Source organism: Crassostrea angulata, chromosome 1 (genome assembly GCF_025612915.1).
Source record: "Crassostrea angulata isolate pt1a10 chromosome 1, ASM2561291v2, whole genome shotgun sequence".
Classification (NCBI taxonomy): domain Eukaryota; kingdom Metazoa; phylum Mollusca; class Bivalvia; order Ostreida; family Ostreidae; genus Magallana; species Magallana angulata.
This window is the reverse complement of record NC_069111.1, coordinates 46,885,564-46,907,356: the sequence shown is the minus strand read 5'-3', so window position 1 is coordinate 46,907,356 and position 21,793 is coordinate 46,885,564. Positions and strand designations below refer to the sequence as shown.

The 21,793-nt window shown below is 33.6% G+C and overlaps 1 protein-coding gene and 1 pseudogene across 3 annotated transcripts; both read right to left on the bottom strand.

Annotated features, from left to right (window-relative positions):
* Positions 1–777: 777 nt before the first annotated feature.
* On the bottom strand, positions 778–1,443 carry LOC128192770 (uncharacterized; annotated as a pseudogene).
* Positions 1,444–6,450: 5,007 nt separating this feature from the next.
* On the bottom strand, positions 6,451–21,793 carry LOC128155922 (methyltransferase N6AMT1-like). 3 transcript variants are annotated; one of them, XM_052817830.1, is made up of 7 exons: positions 21,596–21,793; positions 19,956–20,045; positions 19,593–19,683; positions 18,819–18,902; positions 18,478–18,619; positions 18,033–18,146; positions 7,409–7,544 (listed from the first exon to the last, which is right to left on the bottom strand). In XM_052817830.1, the coding sequence occupies exons 1-6, from the start codon at positions 21,742–21,744 to the stop codon at positions 18,034–18,036; spliced, it is 669 nt and encodes a 222-aa protein (XP_052673790.1). In that variant the 5' UTR covers positions 21,745–21,793; the 3' UTR covers positions 7,409–7,544; position 18,033. The 3 variants fall into 3 exon arrangements, with proteins under 3 accessions (XP_052673770.1, XP_052673779.1, XP_052673790.1); XM_052817810.1 differs by lacking the exons at positions 18,033–18,146; positions 18,478–18,619; positions 18,819–18,902; ... (1 more) ...; positions 19,956–20,045; positions 21,596–21,793 and adding an exon at positions 10,222–11,538 and having other exon boundaries at positions 6,451–7,544; XM_052817819.1 differs by lacking the exons at positions 18,033–18,146; positions 18,478–18,619; positions 18,819–18,902; ... (1 more) ...; positions 19,956–20,045; positions 21,596–21,793 and adding an exon at positions 8,789–9,927 and having other exon boundaries at positions 6,451–7,544.

Genomic DNA, 21,793 nt, shown 5'->3' with positions numbered 1-21,793 from the left:
AGGCGCGGATCTAAAATTAATCTTTAGTGGGGCTACTAAGCATGTTTATTGTGGCAACAGCAAGAAAAAACCTTTTTTTTCTATTGGCATATTAATTTCCAGAACTCAGTTTATTCACTAGATACTGAAGATAAAGTATAAAATCAATGGACGTCTAGATTTTATATTTGGCTACAGGTACCTAGATTCTAGGAAAAAACTATAAACATGAGGCAGGATTTTTATTGCGAAATTGCAAGGGTCAAATAACACCACGTGGTCCAAATTTAAATGACAATAACATTCGCAGAGGTGTTACAGATAAAATTATGATTTACATGTTATATTGGTTAATTTTGATAAAACAAAATACGTGAAATTAGTATCATGATAGAATGCTGGATAGGATTTGACATTTCTTGTTCGATAAATTTTCGTACACGGCGCACCGAACGACTTGTAACGTTAACGAATGGTAACGTTGAAATACATTGACTTGCTTATGAAAAGGCACGAAACGATTAACACGATAGGATAAACGGAAAAACTGTTTAAATTGAACGATAAGCCTGATAGGAATAAAGTACAATATGATATGATATGATTAACGCACTATAGAATAGTATGACGCAGGGTACGATAGGACTGATACACGATACGATAGAATAGGATTGTAAAAAAATAACGTGGCGGGCACTATATTTGCTACAGCTCCACCTCAAGCCCCGGCTGGGGCTTGAACTCACGACCTCTGGAAACCACTCTCCTAGCAACACTGAAAAATGAGCGGACACCGCGCTATCCACTCGGCCATCTAGGCAAGAAGTATCTTCTTTTCGATGACGATCGGAACCTAGCGCGTTGGTCGCTTACTACACGGTCCGAGTCGTTTATATGGTGCTTGTGATTTTTCTTCAGTTTAGGCCCATCATTTGTAACTTATATATCCACCTGAAAAAGTTCACAAACTTGTTCAATAAATGTAGTCATTGATTAAGAGATCGGGTAGGGACATTAGCTCAAGAATTCCTCTTAGGTTTCCTCCAGACATGGATTTATCATGCTCCCAACCATCACTGGATGCTTCTAAAAAGACATGGGTTTGAAAGGTAGTAAGCTGAGATGCATCCGTTGTTAAATCAGTCCCGGCATTTTGTAGTGTCAGGTAGAACTGGAGAGCATCCTTTCCTGTTTCTACTCCCCACTGGTCTGCATGGTGGAGGCAGTGTCTGGTACCTATTATGGCATTATATTTAGCAGATTTAAATATGTGCCTGACAAGATTTGAACTATTTATAGTCTAGCTCTCTAAGGAGACTGGATACGAACAGAGCTCAGGACAGCGCCAAAGAGTGAACTTGTTATCATCCCTGTGTGCAGTTTTCTTCACATACTGCATGTTCTATGTACTATTGGTTTCTCTGCAATGTATGAGCTGAGGCTTTGGTCGATCGGCATTGCCATTGGGACTATGGGCAAATCAGTCTGGGTACCCTTTCTTTTCCTCTTTTGGTTATTTGAATTCTCTCGGGTTGCTTTCTTCGATGAAGTTTAAACATGGAAGTGCCCATAATGCACGAAGTTCGACTTTTCATTTTAATTTTAAATAGCATAATATCTTGTACTTTTTGCCCATAAATCATGGGATTGGAATACATTGATTATATTTAAATAATAAAAAAACAAACACGTTTTTTCATTTAAAAGTACTTTATTTTATAAATGTGAAATTTTGTTATTTCGCAGTAAAAATATAACCTACTTAGCAGTTGCCCTGTGTTAGTAGCTCTGCACATGCTTTGAATTAATCTTAAACAGTGTATTGCACGTATATGAGCTACAATGTATTGTATTACAATGTCGCATACATTCACGAAAAATATTGAACTCACTGCTCATCGTATGCCCTGAATCACCTTCTTCCTTTAGATATAAATTATACAATAGGAATATTGATATTCACATTTACTATAGTTAAGTTTACAATTTGAAAGAGTTTATTAAACCGAATGTTTCCGACAGTTGAAAACTTTGGACTCGTAAGAACAATAAGGTAAGTATTTTTTTAGTTAATCACGTGAACAAAGATGAATTTAAAGTTAAAGGTGGGTCCCTACTCAGCAATTTTTCGCTTTAAGTAGTGTTTCTTCTCTTGCAATTAATTGTTGGACACCTTGTCTAATTAAAATGTTATAAAGTTTGTAGGTTTTTAAAAGTAGTAAATGCCACTATGTACATACTTCAATGGATTAACAAATTCCATATTTAAAAGGGTAATATATTGATTGTTATTGGTCAAAAGCTTCCAAAAACGCACTAAATTACACATTGATCTGCCACTAATGCAGTATTTTTGACACAAGTTCTCTACAACAATTCTGTGATTTTCTAAAGTTGATAAATTATACATATATGTATTTTCAATACAGTGTTTACGAAAACAATCAAAGTCTATGAAGTCACTCGAGTAGTAGACTATCTTAAAAGGTATTTCATTCATGATATACTTAAGAACATACATTGAAAATTAAATGAATTGATAAGCAGGCAAAAGTTGTCTTCCTTTACATAGTCAACCCAAAGGTCAAATGGAGAAAAAACAGCTTTTCTTCTTAATACTACAAAATATTTTCGCATCCTGTAATGTATAATTTCTTTGAGTTTAATTTATGTGCAGGTTGCCCCATCTTGGCGCAATCAAAATATACACGGAAACAGATTTTTTTAATTTCAAAATCACAACGCTGTACATACCTCTAAACTACAAAGGCTACTGTGAGAAATCCATGGGGTTTTCCCAAAGATGGTGGCCAAGGGACACAACTTTTGTAATAATACTTCTCTTTTTTAGAGATAAAGTTTAAAAATATATTAATACGAGGGTCAATCAAAAAATACGAAGACTTTTGTCATAGCTATGTTACTTAACGTCATATCATTACTAAATTTGGAAGACATAATTTAGCAATAGTTTCAAACAATTTGCAAGAAAAAAAGTTAATAAATTCCTTTATTTCTAAGAATTATTTAGAATCAAATCCTGCAAAAATGAGGTCACGGCGCACGGTCAACATTTGTGTTATGTCAACAATAAACCATATAATGTTGAAAGTAATATCTATATAAATTGGGCTTAAAACCAAATAATATTGAAACCTCACATTAAGTATAGTCATGGAATTCAATGTTCCAAATAATGACAGGATATTTTGTTTTGTCGAACATATATTTGTAACTTAGGACAGGTAGTCCTCTTTAGAATTGACCAAAAACATCAACGTCGCCGGACGTCACGGCGCAACGAAAAGTACAAACAAAATGGATTTAACCCAGGAAAAAGCTGATACAAGTTGTGAAAATGCTCAATGGTGCAAAAAATAAGTCAACAATTATTTGCAGGTTTCTGTTAAACTGTAATAAATTTTGTGGGGATGGTGGCAATTGTATTTTGAATATAAAACAGTCCGAGAGAGAGTAGAATATCTGTAAATATTTGGTCAAAAAATAAGTATCGTTAACCGACGTTCAGGGATATCCCTACTGTAAACTAAAAGATACACGGTTAGAAAATGAAAACTTCGAAGAACTAACTTATGATTCTCGAACAAATGTGTGAAAATAAGATGTTAAAGGGTTCAGTGCCATTTTAAGTTGTAAGGAGAAAGGCACAAGAGACTAAGCGTGATATAAAGATGGGGTTTATCTATAAACTGTGCGTGTTTAATCTTGACGTCATGTTTTGAACGTTACCGTGCGCCGTGGTGACAAAACATGTTGTTTTTAAAAAGGAGTAACAAAAATACCGTTTCATCAAATGGACTAAAACTTCGCATATCAATGACATAAGTGTTGATGCACAGATTAATCTGTTAAGTATGACTATCATGAAAAAAAAATATGATACACAGCCACATTGTCTTCGTATTTTTTGATTGACCCTCGTAGAGTATATTTACTTGTGCAAATATTATTTAGATAAAAGTCACCATAAATGAAAATTCAGATAATGATTTACGAGTTTTGTCCTTATTAACACTTAATTAATCTTCATGAATGCGAATGGAGTCACTCTGCCAAACATACTAGTAACCATCTAGTGAAGGTACATTCCAGGAACAAATAATATTACCAGCATTTAATTATACAATGTATCTGTACTTTTCTTGTAGAATAGTAAGATACATGATCGCTTTCTTGGAAAACAATATACGTAATATAATTCACTCTTAAAGATTTTGCCACCTTTACTCATCCTTTTGAGCCTGGATATACATGTAAATTGTACAAAATATAGGCACAAACGTTTGAATTTGCTACATCAAAAACAAACCAGGATGAATTCAATCATTTGCACCTTCAGGTAGTCTGATTATAGGTAAATTTTTCATCTATCTGAAAAAATTCAATCACCCCTGCTAACAAATGTGAGGTGAAAAATGCGTGCCTGTAAAGAACTATATATGATAAGAGTTAAATTTGGCCACCATAATTCAACCTTTTTAAAGTGTTTCGGGTACAATAAAATGTTATGTTATAATTTAGAAGAGTTGATATAAAATATATTTTTCACATATTTGTTTGATTTATTTGCACTCACTTGCAGTATATGATGTCAGAAGTGACGCGAATTATAATTCAATCAAAATCAGTCGAAAATTGACATTTTTCCCATCTTTTTACGAACGGGAAATATAGAGCGCATGCTTGAACCAGGACAAATTTTTTGTCACTTATTAGACTTGGCTAGATATATCTCTGATTAAAATATTTTGTTGGTTCAAGCATGCGCTCTATGTTTCCTGAAAGAAAAACTGCTTGAAAACAAGCTTTTTATGCTGAAATGCAAAAATGGCGGGAAAAGGTTGTCTTTACAATGCCGTATTTCTAAATTGTGGGCACTTGAATCAAAATGAACATTAAGTTAACACACCACATATATATCTGTACAAAGAAAACAAAGAATCACAGTAAAATGGTGATATTCCTTTTAGGGGGCCATTTAGGCCCATACCATATGTATAGTCCTTTAAAATTGACATTATTCCCGATTGTCTTTCTTATAATACATCATGGATATTGCCCTCAGACTCTCGTAAAAGTGATCTCTCTTTATTTGATAATGTTATTGGTATTTATTACACAGAATATACATTGTCTAATCTATAAAACCAGTTTGTTAGTGCGCTGACAAGAAAATTCCGAGGAAAAGTTATTTCTCTTATAAATATGAGCCATTAGTTTACACAAGTAGAACAACATACTATACAGTATTTTACATAGGAGACTCGTACCATTATGTCTTATAAATCAATACTATAATTTTAAACCAATGAAATACAATAGATGTATTTTGTGATTTATGTGATGTAAGTAATCATTCTGTACAATCCCGAGGTAGACGGTGCATTTACAAAAAGTAATGAAAAATCATCTAACATCGTTGTAGGAGATATTGCAAATAAAGGGAACTTTCAAAAATGCAACTCAAGTAAAAAATCATTCTGAAATATATATTTCGATTGGTTCATTACTGGGGTGATACCTCAACAGCAATATTTCTTGTCCAGAAAAAAGCTGTCATTATATTAATAGTAGCATTCCGGAAAACCTATTATAAATACATGAAACGACTAAATATAGTTTAGTTTTGTAAATTCTTTGGGTATGAGCTATAAACGTTTAAAATGTCAAACATCCCAAGCACATATTAATCATACTATTGGTATTCTTCAAAAATAAGTTTTGCTTACATACTTTAGTTATATTTACAGTATCAGCCTCGAACAACGGGTCGCTCTAATATACTTATAATTCTAAAAAGCATTTGTGAATGAAATTTTAAAAGAAAGGTGTCACCGATAATAAACATATACCTTAAAAAAAACGCCAGAAGTTAATCTTCAATTTTAATGATATTTTAACTCTTTCCGCCTGAATTAATAAAGTACGATTTTTAATCTAAATATGCAAGACATCACATAATTGTTGATGAACAAAATGATTGACTCTTATTTTTCAGAAAATGACTGGGTTTTTTCCATACATATGTGATTTTATATCGTTTGGTACATTCTTAAGAACAAACGAGACGTTCCTCAATTTTAAGTAATTCTTTGATATATTATTCCTTTTTTAATGACTTTGTCAGCTAATTTATTTTGACGCATTTTTAATAGATGAAAATTATAGAAACTCAATCTAACAAGTATTTCAAGTTGATTTGGTACCAAAATTTAAAACATGTAGCTCCAATGATCGATGGTAGTAAATTATTATGTGATCGTAGAAATTTAACTGACAAATGAATACACAATATTTAAAGATAATTAGGTGCTAGGATAATTAAGATGCTAGCACATCAGACAAAGTAACTCTTTTATTTAGGAAATGTAGCTATTGACCATATAGACGCTTCTAATTCTTAAGATTTACATCGCATACATGTATATAGACAGAAAAAAAAGAATAAAAATCAGTTGCTATTCAATTTATTGTATAAAATTTGTCTCTGAATGTTAAATACCCGTTTAGCCTCTGCATAAATCGTGTTAGAGGGCGACAGAGCCCTTTGTACGTAGAAATCGTCTCTAAGCATGTCAATGTCATCTTCATACTCCTCGCTGTCATCGTCATCAGACAACTTGTCTTCGTTAGACAATAAATGAGCTTTGTTTGTCATCATTGTCTCCTCTTGAAATGACCTCACATTTCTGTTTGAAGAACATTTTGAGAAAGTTTCTCCAAGAGCATGCTCAAACATAGCCATGGATTCGTCACACTTATCGAACACCCCTATCACTGAGAACCATCGCCTCAGATTGCGGGCTATATAATTAGCAACGTTTTCTTTTTCTTTGTCAGTTAATCTATCGTTTTCCAGTTTTTGTCGGTGCCAGCACGGATATTTCAAAGTCTCTGTAGAGGAATCTAAGCGATGAGCGAGACAAATGTGAGAAGAGTACAAAAACTGGTTTAACAAAAGTCCGCTATTTTCAATAATCCAGTCGCGCAAAGATACAAATTTCGATTTTAAAAGTGAGCAATATTCATGTGTTCCTATATCAAGGCAATGCTGGTATAAAGATACCATAGTATCAAAAGGATCACGAAACATAGTAAAGTAGTGACAATTTCGTTGAAGCTTTTCGCAAACTCCAAACGCATACCCCCCTCGATGGATGCTGATTCGATTTTGAAATGTAACAGTATCAGGATTTCCGGCATCCCATAGTAACCTGGTTTTGGAATTCATCACTGGTGACATAGCCATATTTTTGGTATAAGAAAACTTGTTCAGACAGTTTATCACGTGACCCCCAGCCGCCCGTGGATGATGAACAAACACGAGTGTTCGATTATCTTTCTTTCCTTCCTGCATAAAGACAATTTGCTTGTCGGATTGAAGAAAGATGTTTGGCACTGTGAAATTTCTAGGGAGCCATGCCAGTTTAGTCCTTAATAATTTTTCGGCTTCCTCGGCTTGTTTTCTTTTTAAGATATATCCATCACTGTGAGATATTTTTAAAACATTCATCGCTTCACCCACTCTTAAATCCTCTTCGACACTGAAATAAAACAGAAATTTAAAACAAATATCAAAATGTATAAATCATTGCAGGTCATCATTATTATCATGTTATGGCAAAAGGCAAAACTATGCGAGTTCAAATAATGGAGTATAAAGCAACAAAAAATCAGGTTTTCTTTAAAACAATCTTCTGAAAAACTAAAACATGGCACTTTTACAAATGTTTCACTGCTTTACCAAGTAAAAAAAAGTATTGACAATGATAGTACAAAGAATGTTTTGTATTTCTTTAAATCAAGAGTATTTTGATTTTAGATCAGGAAGATCCAAACGCTACTACACGAAAAGTAATGTCTACCTAAGCCATCCGCCCTCCAAACACCCACAGAAATTCTTGTAAACAAACAGGGTTTTTTTAACCCAAGATAAAGCCATAAAAATTGCATTGATTTCACAAGATTAATTGGGTAAATAATAATGTTACAGCCCAGGTGGTAGATAGATATGTCGTGTAGGTAAATTAATTAGTGACACAGGCGATACTTCGAACCGGCTGACTCGCGTCAACTTGAGATGATTAACTGCTGTAGTTCATCGGCTGACAGCCTGTAAATACACTGGCGGCGGGCTAGATAAATATCTCACGGCGGGGGCGCCTTACAAGAGAGGAGGGGGGAGGGGTGGAAACAGTCGTGTACAGGCCCTACTACAGGGAAAGCATTCAAAAATATGTGTATGCATATATAGCCCCGCTTTAAAAGGTAAATTTTTAGTTATTGTTAGGCTTATCTATAAAAAAGAAATCATTGACACAACTGTATCTACAGGTTTGGGGTAAAATGCTGACGTATCTACATGTACGACTGGTTTGAAACTCGGGGTCTCTATATTTTGGTTTGACACAAGTCATTAATCGGTTTCTGAAAATACATTTACCTCGACTCTTAATAAGTTTTTGCTATCTGCAATAGCTTAGCGTAATCTTGCATAATTATGTATTGTTGCTGACGACAAAACTGTAAAAATAGATGCTAGAGTCGATTTTTTTAAATGGCGAATGTACTTATGGAAAGCAGTGGTCGCAAAGAAAAAAACAGTAATTCTTAATGCATTTGCCGATATACATATACATGACTAACTTTGGATACAACAAGGAAGAAAGCACTTGAGAAGGAAATATTTATTACATGTTGAAAAAAGCAAGTGTGTAGCTGAGTTATCGAGTAGAGTCCTGTTAAGTTTATTTGACATATTTATAAAAAACTAAACTTCAGTACTTACTGAGCCATTTCTTCGACCATGAAAGGAAGAAGGAAATTCCACACATTTTTCATTTCAATAAAGGGCTAAAATATTTTTTTCCAAAATGATTTTATGATTGTTTTCGTTCACAAAATTATTACGTTTTGCGGTAAAATTTTAAATAGCAGGCATTTATCAAACCATTAGCACACTGACAGTTGACATACATCAGAAATCGAATACCCTCTTAAGATTAGCCGTGAAGCCCGCTCTTTGACATAAATGGGTGCAAGCAGTATCTGGCTTATGTTAGCTTTTAATGCTATGTGGCACAACGCCGTGAAGAAAATAATAAATTGCACTGATAATTATCAAAAAGAAACATGAATCTGAGTTATGGCGGCGTTTTTTCCTAGCTAGTGTCGTATTGCATAACTAGAAACGGGAAACGCTTGCGTCAGATTAGGACTTTTTCAACCTCATGCCACTTTAATAGCCTGCCGTAATAAAGTCAAAAATATATTCTTTCTCGCATTATCTCTGTCTAACATCGACGTCAATTAGCGATTTTTAACCGTGGGACAATGCTGTACCTTTAAAACTGTCAACAATCAATGCATGTCAATCTCTTACTCAGGTTTGTGTGAGCTTTTTTTTAAATACCGCGACAGGTTGCTGTTTACAAATACTTTATCAGTCAAAATTAAATAACTTGACAGGCACTGGTCTCCACGAAAAATGTCCCTCTTGCCATTTTCCATGGAGTGAAAATGATAAATCGCAATCGGGGATTTAGCTATGCAACAAATTAGCTCAGCGATATTTGTCAATTTTTCTTTCGGTCTGGCCAGTATATGAAATTGAAAAGGGACATGGCTGTATAAAAGGACCGAGAAAACAACATAAGGAATTCCGATGGATTTCTGTTCAGTAATTTTTTTCTAGGGAATATCTTTTTCCCTAATCAAACTGGGGGAGTGGATAAGAGGGCTTTATACTTGTTAAAAAAGAAAAGAAAGTTATATAAATGTTCCTCTCTACTTTTAAGTTATTAAATGAAATATAAAATAGTTTTGGTCAGTTTTGACAATAATGTTACTTTTAAAAACCAATTACATCTTTTAATCACGGCATGTTTTTGTTTTTATGACAAATGCACACGTGAGAGCCGTGTGCAACCAGTGTCCCTCTAAGACCCATCGCCCTCGCCCTCGCCCCCTACCCTCACTCCGTACAGATACACCCGATAAATTGCGAAAAAAAGCAGGTTGACGCCTAAAAAGATATTTATTCAATTATAATTTCAAATGAGAAAAGAATACAAATTCCCCCAAAAATAATTTTTTTAATCTTTGCAACTTTAATCCCTGTAACATTTCTGCATTTGGTACTAGTTTAACAAAGTATTTTTTTAAAGAAAAAAGTGATCACAAAGTTTACTCAACCCATCCAAAAACATTTTTGATACTTACTCTTTTTGAAAGTTTGTCTTTTTCCAAGGAAGAAGCCAAATAATACTCCCAAACACTATGCAAGGGACGAGGATTATGCTAAGTGCAAGAGTCGTGTTTGACATGACGCGTGCACTCACTACCAGAGTACAAAACACAATTCTAGTTGTCACTGAATGTTAAAACCCAATCAACTGATGGAACATTGTGAAACTTAATAAGGAATCTGTGGAGAGCATGACAGGAATGACACGGGGGTAAACGCTCTCTCCTTGAGTGCGCGGCCCAATTACATACTGTGAATGTTTGTGTATACATGCAATCAAGCTCTTTTTCTCTCCGCTTTACGGAAATCGAACGCCGGCGTAGAGATGTATGGCGTGCAAAGCGGACCAAAATTGTGTCAAATTTTAAACAAAAAATTGTAATGTATTATATAATATACGTGCAAATTACCAGAGTTACTTGCTCCTTTGAGAGCCCTCCAGGTGAAAGGAATTGAATAAAACATTTGTGACGCTAAGATATTACAATGTAGTCATTGTTGACAAAACATTCTAACAAAATGACTGAACGCGTAACATGTACTTCGATTAAAAAAAGTAGAGATTCACTACACAACATCTTAATATCTGATAAGTGTGACCCTCTGTATCCGCTATCCACTTTCTGTAGGTTTGATTCGATATATTGGTCATGCACTTCCTGATCAGATGTGAGAATGATCCGCTATATTGGCCGTACACTTCCTGATTAGATTAATCCGCTATATTGGCCGTGCACCTCCTGATTAGATTGATCCGCTATATTGGCCGTGCACTTCCTGATTAGCCGTAAGTATGATCCGCTATATTGGTCGTGCACTTCCTGATTAGATTGATCCGCTATATTGGCCGTGTACTTCCTGATCAGACGTGAGTCCTGATTATACGTTAGTATGATCCGCTATATTGGCAGTACACTTCCTGATTAGATTGATCCGTTATATTGGCCGTGTACTTCCTGATCAGACGTGAGTGTGATCCGCTATATTGGCCGTGTATCTGCTGTGCACTTCCTGATAGGAATGATCCGCTAAATTGTCCGTGCACTTTCTGATCAGAATAATTCGCTATAAATTGGTTAAGCACATCCTGATCAGATTGATCCGTTGTATCGGACGTGTATCCGAGGTATACTTCCTGTTCAGAACGATCCGCTGTATCTGCCGTGCATTTCCACCAAGTCGAGAGAGATTACCAAGAATTAATCTTTGCTTGACAGATAACACAAGTCAGTGTATACAAAAAAACATGGCACGGCTGTTGGTGGATCGGATAAACTCCAGCTTCTAAAAACAAAGCTCTCTCGTTCTGTCTGATTGATTCCTGCGATAAGGGGTAACAGCTCGCCTTTCGCTTCTCATTTGGAGATTGTTTTTACCCCGTTAATAGCTTTGTGTGATAAGGGTAAGGTACCCCACAAGAGACATGCAACTCGATTGATAGTTTTGGGGTAGGTGTCCAAAAGCGGATTAAGGTTCCTCGACACACCAAAATTTTATTTTATGGATCGATAGAGAATCTTTTTTGAAACACGATTCCACAAAACAGAGATCAATATCGGCTTTCAGTTATTTTATACGAATTTTTTTGTATTTTTTCAGTGAAATAGGAAAAACTGTTTTGGAGACAAACAGAATATATTAGAGCTTTAAACTTGTTGTCAATTAATGTGTAATATAATTATAAATAAATTCATGTCAAAGATCGTTTGGTCAAGTGTTTAATTTTTTAATTAAAAAAATATTTCTGAAAATCAAAATTGTAATTCTTTAATATCTTTTTAATCTATGGATACAATTTTTAAAATAACATATAGTCACATAACCTATTTACTAAACAATGATATTTTACAAAGAAATTGAAATGAAAATGCGAAATTTTGGAAAAATTGCTATTTATCAAATTTGAACCGATCCCGATTGAAAAAAACTGATCCCGATCAGAATTATTTTAAAATTGAAATTTTACAAATAAACTGCAGTTTTTTTCTAAGCAAAAGATAAAAATTATAAAGTTAGTAAAGGACGAAACCCTTTTACAGCTAAACAACCTGACATTTTTGCAAAATTCTGATTCATTCTAACTTTATGTGATTTCGTTCGGGATCAGTTTAATTACAATCGGGATCGGTTCGATTTTAAAATTTTCCATTTATACTTTAATTTCACTATTTGGTTTCAATTTCTTGTTGAAATATGATTGTACAGCAATTGTTAAATGCGAGTAACAGTTTATCTGCAGTTTTTATCCATAGATTTAAAAAATATCTACAATCCTTTTTTTTCATTTTCATAAATATTTTTTTTACAAAAATATTTCAAAGTTTATCTGGCCTTTTTTGATATGAATTTATAGATAATTGTATTGTGCATTAATTGATAACAAATTTTTAGCTCTAATGTATCTTTTTCGCAGCTAAAACGATGTTTCCGGTTTCTATAACAAAATACAAAAAAATTCATATAAAATAATGAGAGGCCGATATAGGTGTCATTTTTGAATAATCATTTCTCAAAGAGAATTCTTCATCGATCCTTCAAATAACGCATTGGTGTGTCGAGCCACCTTAACCCAACTTCCAAGTTTCGGAAATTTTAAAATACATGTAGCCATCATAATCAACACCTGTTTTGTAATACATACATGAATTTACTTGTACATTTAATCACTGAAATTGTTAAGTGAAAAGGGAATGAAAGAAAGTTGTAACAACTTTCATTTCGTTTTCATCAACATGTTCAATACTCAAATATTTCAATGAAGCTTAGGACATATAAATCTCCCTAAAAAGAAGAGCTCTGTAAAAAAAAAAATTACAGAAAAATAATCAACCTTTAAAGGTAAGATTTATTGATTTTCTCTTTACTATATGGTACTTTATAGCATCATTTAAAATCATTTTTAAAGATTTAAGGTAGATCTAATCGTTAATTTTTTTTATCACCAAGCCTTCTTGAAAATCGAAGCAATCACGAACACAGCCTTGCTGTTAAGACCAAGGGATGCGAGTTTATCTCTTGTCTATTCTTAATGTTACATGTATACATGTATTTCAGCAAATCTTTAACATATGACATATTTTAATTACATAACCAATGTACTTATAAAAAACAAACACAAGAGTACCCCTTCTTACTTTAATTGAAAGTAAACGTTATCATATAAAAAAAATCTCCAGTACTAGCAGTACTTAATCTTTGTAACTTTTAACCTTTTTTTTTTTTACAACAATTTAACTCCCCCTCTATATTATACTATATATATATACTCTTGTAAGAAGTAAAATTCTTTTTAGTGCGTGCAGATTTATTTTTCGATACTTTCATTTTTTTTAATCTAAACCATGTGCGTAGATAACTTGAGGAATTGTTCCCGTTTTTACCAAAAACTATTTTACATCATTAATATAAAGTGTCACCATCTGTCTTCCTAATTTCGCACTTTTTTCCTCGAATTTCTGTGTACAGCGGCATCGGCAGGGCTTGCTCTGGCAGCTAATTAATATGGCAACTGGCTCATATTTCTGACATACATTTATCCACCCACTCATCTTTAACCATAAACTACCAATTTTTTTTAAAATTTCATTTTCTTTAAAAATAGTGTAAAATAAAGATGCCCATGGGCAACACCGCACACCTGGGGCCCAGAGAGACAGTGTGCGGTTGTGTAACCCGTCCATTATTACAAATAAAACTTGGTTGTAATACAGATAAAAATCAAAATACATTCATAAGTAAATTGACTATAATGGTTTCAGCAAATAAACTGAATGATTATAATGAACAGAAAAAAGTAATAAACGACTTATCATCTCAAAGCTACTTCGCGTCCCATCAAGGTTGTTTAATTCATTCCATTGATGCGTCAGGAGATGCTGGAATTCGATTTTATATAATAAGACTAAAGAATAACAAAAGATATCAAATATAACTTTTCTCTTGAGTTCGTAAGAGTAAAAAATTTAAACAAAAAAAAGGTCGATCTTATACCACTAGTTAATATGGAGAGAGAGAGAGAGAGAGAGAGAGAGAGAGAGAGAGAGAGAGAGAGAGAGAGAGAGAGAGAGAGAGAGAGAGAGAGAGAGAGAGAGAGAGAAAGAGAGAGAGATCTTTACATATGCACCATTTAGTATCTGCCAGGAACTATTTTTTTCTAATATACATGTACCCCAAGAATTTTGTTAAAAGGGTCTTTATTCTGCACACAATGAGTAGGTACCAATTCGTTTTACCAAAACGCCAGAGCTGTCAAAACGGGAGAATGTTTGATTGGCATCAAGGTGAGGCCGATTCTTCTACATGCCATGAAACACACACGCCATGTGTTTCCGTATAATCAACACAAAAAGGAAAAGTGAAGCTATTTATCAGAAATCATTTGATTGACTGGGGTCACGATAAAAATCTAGCACTGCCGGTAAAAAACGGACCGGGGCATACTGAATCGAAATCCGTGTAAGGAAATGACAAGTTCTTCAAAAGTCAACAAAATTACAGGCGTTGTTAGTTTAACATGACATTGAAGTAAAGTAGATAGAGGGCTTAAGTTGAAATTCGTGATTTCTACCCGAGATAAAGTCTAGACTAAAAGAAAAAAAGAGTAGAGAATAACAGCCATAGATTCGTAAAAATTTAAAGATATGGAAAACATTACAATTCGCATCTTTGTATATTCATTTTGTCGAGTTCTATCAAAGTTCATTTTTTTTGGCTCTTTTTGTACATATTTAGCATGGATGCATGATGTAATTAAAAGTCAATAATAAATAAAGATTGCAAACAGAGGAAAAAAAGAAAATTTTACTGAATGACATCAGAAAAAAATGTTTATTTCCGTACAAACAAATTAAAAACCAGAGAAATAATCTTCCGTTGAATGCCTTACGAAAAGAAACGTGTCAAATTCAAACACGACTTAAAGAAATGAAACTCGACGCCAATGGCAGCCTATACTATTATAATCTTAATTTTATTGTGTAATTGGCATTCGCTGAAGTATCAAATGAATTTGTTTGAATTTAATTTCAAGAGTTAATTTCCGATGGTGGAATGGCAAGCCCTATAATATAAAGCCAGCACCGGAGCCTCCCAAGCGTGAAGGGTAGAGTTGTTAGAGAAACGCTCCCCTCTTCGTTCGTTCATCTCTCGGTGCACTTTCTACACCTGTTCCCCCGGTACGTTTACCACGTGTGCGGCATGCTTAATCACGGGGGCTTATGGCATTTCTCATTAGGAGCCATTCTATACTAACACGTTACACTTCCTTACATTTCATTTATCATAGGGGTGGGTAAACTTTCAGTTTTAATAATTTCAAGAATATACAACTTCGGCCCATGCAGATCAAATTATTTTGCTGTCAAATAAAAATCAAATACTAAAATTAAAAAATAATAACAGGCTACAAGTATTATAAAAGTGAAATGCCTGAAAATATTTTACGACTGCTTCTTAAACATATCTTTGGGTTTAAAATATTTCAATACATTTTAAGAGTCCAATTGATAAATTAAGGGGGTTTTTAGTCACCAAAAAAAACACATATTATCTACATGTACATATTATAATACTTACTAATAAATTTACATTTTTTCATTGATTTGTTGATGTACCTGCAGGTATATGTATTTCAATGAAGGTGAACTTCCACACACACCCCACTTAGCTCTCGAAACATCACAACCCAAATACAATTTGGAGCAAATGCAATAAGAATTCTAAAATTGCTGTCCTTTTGCGATAAATTTGTTATCCTTAAGCTTGTCCATTTTTCTTTTATAATACACTGTGTATAGCTCCTCACCTCATCCATACGTTCAAGTTTGATTTTGGTATTTTTTGTGGGTTTTTGCCAAGAGTTTTTGTAAAGAACTTCAATAGTCCAGAACAATAATGTTTTCACTTATCTCTTTTAATATAATGTTCGACTTACGCTACATATACATGCGGGGACCCATAATTTTTTTTCCAGGGGGTTCCGAGTTTGTCGTGGGGGTGGGGGGTGGGGGGTCGATGCATATTTTTGGTAATTTTAAAAAAGGAGGGTCCAGACCCCCCCCCCCCCCTTCCCCCCATTCCAGATCCGCAGATGATATAATACATAATATGTGTACAATGGATTGCAGAATTCACTTAAATGCATAAAAATTACGGACGACATTTGTTCAATAAACCGTTTTTACACACGATCTAAATTACATGTACATGTAACTACCGTTTGTTTGCGCTGTTCTTGTTAAAAACGTTCAATCAATCAATCAACCAACCAATCAATCACTTACATGTATTTTAATATTCAAGTTTCAATAAGGATAAGTCACAGGGCACCTGGCGTTATTCTAATATATATACCTTCTAATTAATATTACACGTGTATTATTAGGTACTGAGTATATATTTTTCATCATTAGAAAAATATAAAACGTCAGTAGGTAGCTATAGTTAATGGATGTACGAATAGAGAGTCTAAAATGAAAAAGGACACTTTTGTTATTTCTGGCAGAAAGAGAAAAATACATATGCATGCAGACAGTACATGTACATGTATTTGTCCTTCACTGGCGCTGTTGTCGGGTGAAGTATTTAATGAAGCCAGCCCAGGATGACCTACAAGTGTGGGGTATATTTAGACGGCCGAGATTGATGAGGATTTCATTTCACATGAAGCTGCTGTTTAAATATTGGAATTATGGGAAGCAAATACCTGCATGCCAAATCCAGGAGGAATGCAAACACAGACAGTTTACCAGGTACTAATAGCAATGCAAACAGGGCCACATCCCTATTCATTTCTATGTTAAGTTAATGCCCCGTCTATTGCACCAAGGGCCTAAATAAAATGTATGAAAGTAGCCATTCTTCAAAAGTTATTCTCCTCAAATGATTGGAAAATACTCTGACAATTCATTGAATTTATCAATTGATCATCAATTATCAATATAGATAGTCTTGATTTTAATTATCTCTATTGAGTTATGGCGATAAATATCTCTATTGTGTTATGGCTCTACATAAAATCTCTCTGAGATAATGTTATATATATATATACATATTGTACAGGTTTTATAAACTTTGGTCACAATGTTGAACAGTTGTTTTTTTATTTAAGTTAACTCTTCTGAAATTAAAGTCATACACAACATTCAATCGTTTTTTTTATTTTCAACCCTCATAAAGCATATATGGCTGAAATTGTTTATAGACTGCAGTTTTTTGTACCTCCGGTAATCATAAAGGTTAAGAATCATGTAAAATGCATGCATAAAATGTTTAAACACAAATATCATGCAGTTACATAAAATAGTATCAGTCACAATAATGATAAGCACTTGTGTACTTGTAACTGTATGTTGGATCATGTAAATGTATATATATACAGCAACAAACATCTAATTGTGGAGCAGGCGATGCTAGGCTAGTAACAAATAGGTTACTGGTTCAACTCCTACAGTGGGTGTATGCTGTTATCTGGGATGTTGTGTCTTTAGACAACACACTTTATCTGCATTGTCTCAGTCCACCCAGCTCTAATACTGGTAGGTAAAGGTTAAAGCTGGAGGTTAACCTGTGATGGATGGTGTCCCACCAAAGGGGGAGTCAAAGACTCACCTGCTCATCACCAAAGAAAACAGGTAGAAGATTTGGATTCTAGGGGCCTTAGAGGGCATAAATTATTCCTGAGAACCAGAAAATTCAGTGAGCAGACCCATGGTCAGTAAATGTCTATCTTCACTGTACATAATGACCCATTGATAGCATATATAATTAATATACAGGTGGAACTCACCTCAGGCTTGGGTTCTCTGGAACCTGAGGATAGAGAGGAGCTCCGGACCTGACCGTCTGGTTAGAACTGTCTCCATGTCAAAGCCCTCCTTCTTCATCATTTGCTCTATTTCCTCTACAAATACATGTATTGACATGAGTAGTATGTATCTTAAAAAACTTAATCTAATATTAGTGAACAGTATGATTTATTACACCTCTGTGAATTTTTTCTTTGTAAAATTATGACCAATAAACCTGAATATATAAATGTATTCTATCAAGACAACATTTACCATTAAATAGTTTCTGTGCTATTTATCCATAGTACCTAGTCATCAAACCCGCATACCTTTACACATATTGAAGAGATTATCTCAGACAACATACACTTAATATTAGTTTTTACAGTATTTTAAAAATTACCAACTCTCTCTCTGTTTCTCTTTCTCTCTCTTAAAAATTACCAGGTATGTTTTCCTTGATCACAACCATATAAAACAATCCCTCTTCAGACAAAAGGTCTGAAACTTTGGTCAGGAATCTGTCAATCACCTGTCTGCCTCTCTCCCCACCTGCCCATGCTGCTTCTATTCCTTTAGACCCAACCTTCAACAGTCACACAAAAGAGATAGCAAGGTGGTAAGAGTTATCTTTCTTAATTTTTCAACAGCTTTGAATGTGTATGTTTTCTCTAAAATGATATCATAAGACTAACATAAAAGTTAAAACATTTCAGTTCCATTGCAAAAAAGTATGTACATTCATCATTAGAATAACAGACATTCAAGCAAGTTGAGAACCATACCTCAGATTCTGGGGTCACCACGTATGGTGGGTTAAATAAAAGGATGTCCACCTGCCCCTTCAGCCTGACATCTAGACTTTCCACCTGAAATTGAACATTAAGCTAAGGAAGGTCAGGTATGTACCGGTATAAGTAATAGATTATTGCGTGGCATTTTTTATATCGCAACCAATATCATCTCGAGGGTGCTGTATAAATTATATACTTGTACAAAATATCAAAGAAACAATAGAAAATACATCATGACATTGTGAAGAATGCTTATTGTTAACAAATCACTCCATGTCTATCATATACCTGTCTCTTATAAACTTTCCTGTCAATTTGTGCCAACTGTTTGTATACCAAGTTGACGTTAATGTAATCATTTGACGTCATACTCGGAAATTTGGAATTGAACCACGCATACCGAATTTAATGTCATAATAGCCAATGATTAATGGAAAGCAGTGTGTAATAGCTGAAGAATGCCAGAATGGGGTTTGTAATAAATACAAAGTCCAAATCAATATATTCTTACTATACCTCAACCTAAATAAAATTATATAAAACCTTTGGATATCTCAGTTTTTTCTCAGCCTTTCTCAAAATCAAGATAACAAGGTTTGACTGTTCATCAATATATTTTTTTTCTTATAAGACTTTTATAAATGAGTAAATTAAAGTTAATAATATGTGTACAAAGTTTAACAAACAACATCGATTTGAACTATTTGAGTCATAATTTCACATAGGATAAAATTTCACTTAATTTATGTATAAAAGATAACCCACCAAGTCAGTAGTCACTGGTTGTATGTTGATGCCATTTTCCCTCCCAGTTTGTTGGGCAATTTCCGTTGCTTTATGGTTTATATCTGTGCATCTTCAAAATAACAGAAAACATAATATATATACATACCTCTGGTATATACAAGTAATCAATAACTTATTATTTTCATGTGTCAAATTTTTGACCAACAAACAAGCTTTATGTTCATTTTTACTCTTTAACATTTATTTACATGTACAGAACATTCTTCTCTTCAACTATTGGCAGTAATAAAAGTTTATATTTCACCTGTATACTCTATTGGAAATATGCATGTCAGTATTTAAAATTAAAAAAAAAATTATAGACAGGTAGTTCATACTTACAAATATAAAGAAGGCCATGACTTAAGAATAGTCGCCAAAAAAGTAATGCATATCCCTGATCCACACCCAACTTCCAGGCAAATGCATGGTCTTTCATAAAATACAAACAATTATAACATAGTACACGTTTTAAGATACTGATTGAATGTTTTAATGTGTATAGAGATATCTTTTCTTGCAAACTCTGATATTTTGATCATGTGTAAATGTTGGAATGGGTGACAATTGTACATGTTGACAAATGTTTTTACTTTATATTTAATCTTAAAAACTTTAACATTTATATTATTTAATTCAGGCTTATGCAACACAGAATTTAAATTTACTCATACACTAAATCTCCAAAATCCAAGGGAACAGAGGATTTACTTCTCTATATTATGTTTATCTACTTGTATTTTTTTTACAATATGCAGGCGTTGATTGCTTTATGTCACTCTGATGTAATCATTGGTGTTTTAAATACATGATGACAACATACAACGTAAATGTTGGAATGGGTGACAGTTACATGTTGACAAATGTTTTTACTTTATATTTAATCTTAAAAACTTTAACATTTATATTATTTAATTCAGGCTTATGCAACACAGAATTTAAATTTACTCATACACTAAATCTCCAAAATCCAAGGGAACAGAGGATTTACTTCTCTATATTATGTTTATCTACTTGTATTTTTTTTACAATATGCAGGCGTTGATTGCTTTATGTCACTCTGATGTAATCATTGGTGTTTTAAATACATGATGACAACATACAACGTAAATGTTGGAATGGGTGACAGTTACATGTTGACAAATGTTTTTACTTTATATTTAATCTTAAAAACTTTAACATTTATATTATTTAATTCAGGCTTATGCAACACAGAATTTAAATTTACTCATACACTAAATCTCCAAAATCCAAGGGAACAGAGGATTTACTTCTCTATATTATGTTTATCTACTTGTATTTTTTTTACAATATGCAGGCGTTGATTGCTTTATGTCACTCTGATGTAATCATTGGTGTTTTAAATACATGATGACAACATACAACGTAAATGTTGGAATGGGTGACAGTTACATGTTGACAAATGTTTTTACTTTATATTTAATCTTAAAAACTTTAACATTTATATTATTTAATTCAGGCTTATGCAACACAGAATTTAAATTTACTCATACACTAAATCTCCAAAATCCAAGGGAACAGAGGATTTACTTCTCTATATTATGTTTATCTACTTGTATTTTTTTTACAATATGCAGGCGTTGATTGCTTTATGTCACTCTGATGTAATCATTGGTGTTTTAAATACATGATGACAACATACACTGTAACACTTGCTGCTAGGATTCAGTTATACTAACTTGAAACAAAATATAGTGTGAAGCACAGACCATCACAAGTTTCAAACAATGAGAGGGTGTGAAAAGAAAGTTTGTAAAGGCTTGTTATCGATTTGTTTTATTTTGGATTTTTTTCAAAAGAGTATCTAAAGGTCACAATATAACAAGATTGTCTTAAACACTTATCGATTTTGGGCTCAATTTATTTTTACCATTCACAATAATTCTTAACGTTATATGAAAGTCTCGAACAATCAAATAATATTAACTTCATCTGTTTATCTGTTTATGGTGAATACCTACCTTAATTTCTCGATGCGAACACAGTCCTTTTCTAAAGCATCTAGCAAAAGAAACGAGTCTTCCGCTGGCTCGTAAATAAACTTGAAATCATCTGTTGACAAGTGAGATATTTTTGGAGTTGGGAAATGACTTAGCGAAGTTAGCGACATCAAGACCGACGTAAGACAGTCACAAACAGACCACTCTTTTCTACTTTCG